Source organism: Meleagris gallopavo, chromosome 2, assembly GCF_000146605.3.
Source record: "Meleagris gallopavo isolate NT-WF06-2002-E0010 breed Aviagen turkey brand Nicholas breeding stock chromosome 2, Turkey_5.1, whole genome shotgun sequence".
In the NCBI taxonomy this organism is placed as follows: domain Eukaryota; kingdom Metazoa; phylum Chordata; class Aves; order Galliformes; family Phasianidae; genus Meleagris; species Meleagris gallopavo.
The window spans coordinates 39650645-39652366 of NC_015012.2; the positions used below are offsets into that span (position 1 = coordinate 39650645).

At 49.8% G+C, this 1722-nt stretch overlaps 1 protein-coding gene across 1 annotated transcript in view; it reads left to right on the top strand.

Moving 5' to 3' along the window:
- Positions 1–289: 289 nt before the first annotated feature.
- Positions 290–1722, top strand: part of GNPAT (glyceronephosphate O-acyltransferase) — an 18025-nt gene continuing 16592 nt past the window's right edge. Inside the window, exon 1 of the mRNA XM_019612831.1 lies at positions 290–556. Within this exon, the coding sequence (XP_019468376.1) occupies positions 305–556 (252 nt within the window). The 5' untranslated portion in view covers positions 290–304. The remainder of the gene's footprint in view (positions 557–1722) is intronic.

A 1722-nucleotide genomic window follows, 5' to 3' on the forward strand; every position in this document is an offset into this window, starting at 1 on the left:
CGGGGCTCGGGCGGGGCCTGCGGGCGGGCAGCAAGTGCCGGGCAGGGCGGGAGGGAAGGCCTGCGGCTGTCCCCGGGTTGGGCTGTCGGAGCGTTTGGGCAGCAGCGTGCTGGTGTTGGCGAGTTTTCGGCTGAAGTGGCTGTTAGAGAGCTGTCACATGGACGGATTTGTCAGAGCGGGCTGCCCCGTGTTGTGTCACTGAAAATGAGTTCGCTGTCCCCGTTTTTCCCTGAGGAGGTTGAGATGTGGGGAGTTAAACCTGTCTTCTCGCTAGGACTGGGACGAAGGGTTGGAAAAGAGGGGTATGGTTCGTAGTTCCATCTCGGGTTCTGGAACGGCACTGCTGTATTTCCCTGGCGCTGTGCCTCTGTCCCAGGTGCACCCGAGTGCGCTCCTGTTGTGTTCTGAGGATCGTGGAGAGCTGCGGCATCCCCGCTCCGCGCTTCAGCCGTGTAAACCACGTACTACCACGGCAGTAACCACGTACAGAAGTGAGCTCTCTGGTTCCAGGGTTCTCAGCTGCATATCCTCTAAATGTGTCTCTGCCAGCCTGCAGGTGAATCCAAGCAGCAGTTTGATTGTGCGGTGCGAGAGGAACATTTCTTTCAGCTTCCTCCGTGCCACGTTAGGCTGGGACATGAAAGCATGGAAGGGTAGCAGTTGTAGATCAAATCTGGAAATGTGAAATCAACGGAAGTGGCAGACAGGTGACTTCTCCATCGGCTGTGGCTTTGTACAGCCTCTGTCATCCACGACGTGCTCTCATGTTAATGGCTGCAGAAGCACAGCCACTGCTGGTGTGGCTGATGCTATCAGAGTTGGTAGTTCTGGGTCCTTTTCCTTTCTCTTCTCTTTTCTTCCAAAAGCGGTTTATTTTCTTCTGTTTTATTTGTATTCAGAAAGATTGCTACAAGGTATCAAGGCCACAGATGATTGACACAAACTATCTCCAGATTCCTTGTCAGCTCATGGCTTCGGTGGCACTTATGTGACATCAGCTAGGTGAAAGCTGTGGAAGAAGAAAGATGGAAAACTTTAATACTAAACTACATAGGAAAAAAAGATAATGAAGCTTTTAAATGGATGTGGGCCTACATTTAATATAGCATGTATGAGCTTAAACCTATGACTTTTTTAAAAGTCTGTGTAGAGGGTGGTTCTGCAGTTACTGTGGGACAGCTCTCTGAACTGCAATACTGGAGAGAAAAGTGAGATGAACTACCAAGCACTGGTGCAGTAAAGGATGGCACCAAAACCTGGCTGTAGCGTATGGGGAAAAATGTAACAATGTCAGGCGTTATAGTAGGGGTTTGTGTTCTCTGATAAAATGAAATTGGCTCTTGATTCATTTGGGATTTTGAAGGGCTTTTTTTTTGAGGTTCTTAAGTGGAGATGTTCCTGATTTGTGATAGTTTGTTTTGCTTTTCCAAACTGTCTTGTAGCGACGAATGGTCGGGAGCTAAATGGTGCGCTGTGCTCACTCCAAATGTCAGCTGCTTTTGTGACAGTGTTGCTGATGTAGCTACACAGCGAAAGCTGACTCCCTCTACCAGGGCTGAAAACCTAGCTGCTGCTGCTGCTGAGTATTTTGCTTATCCTGGTGGATAAGCAGGAACGGTCCTGGTGGATGTTTGCTGGCCAGGCCTTTGTCTTGGGGTCAGGGAAGGTTGCTGTAACAGCCTGGGAAGCAATGCCTTTCCTCCTTCACTTTTCCCCCCAGTT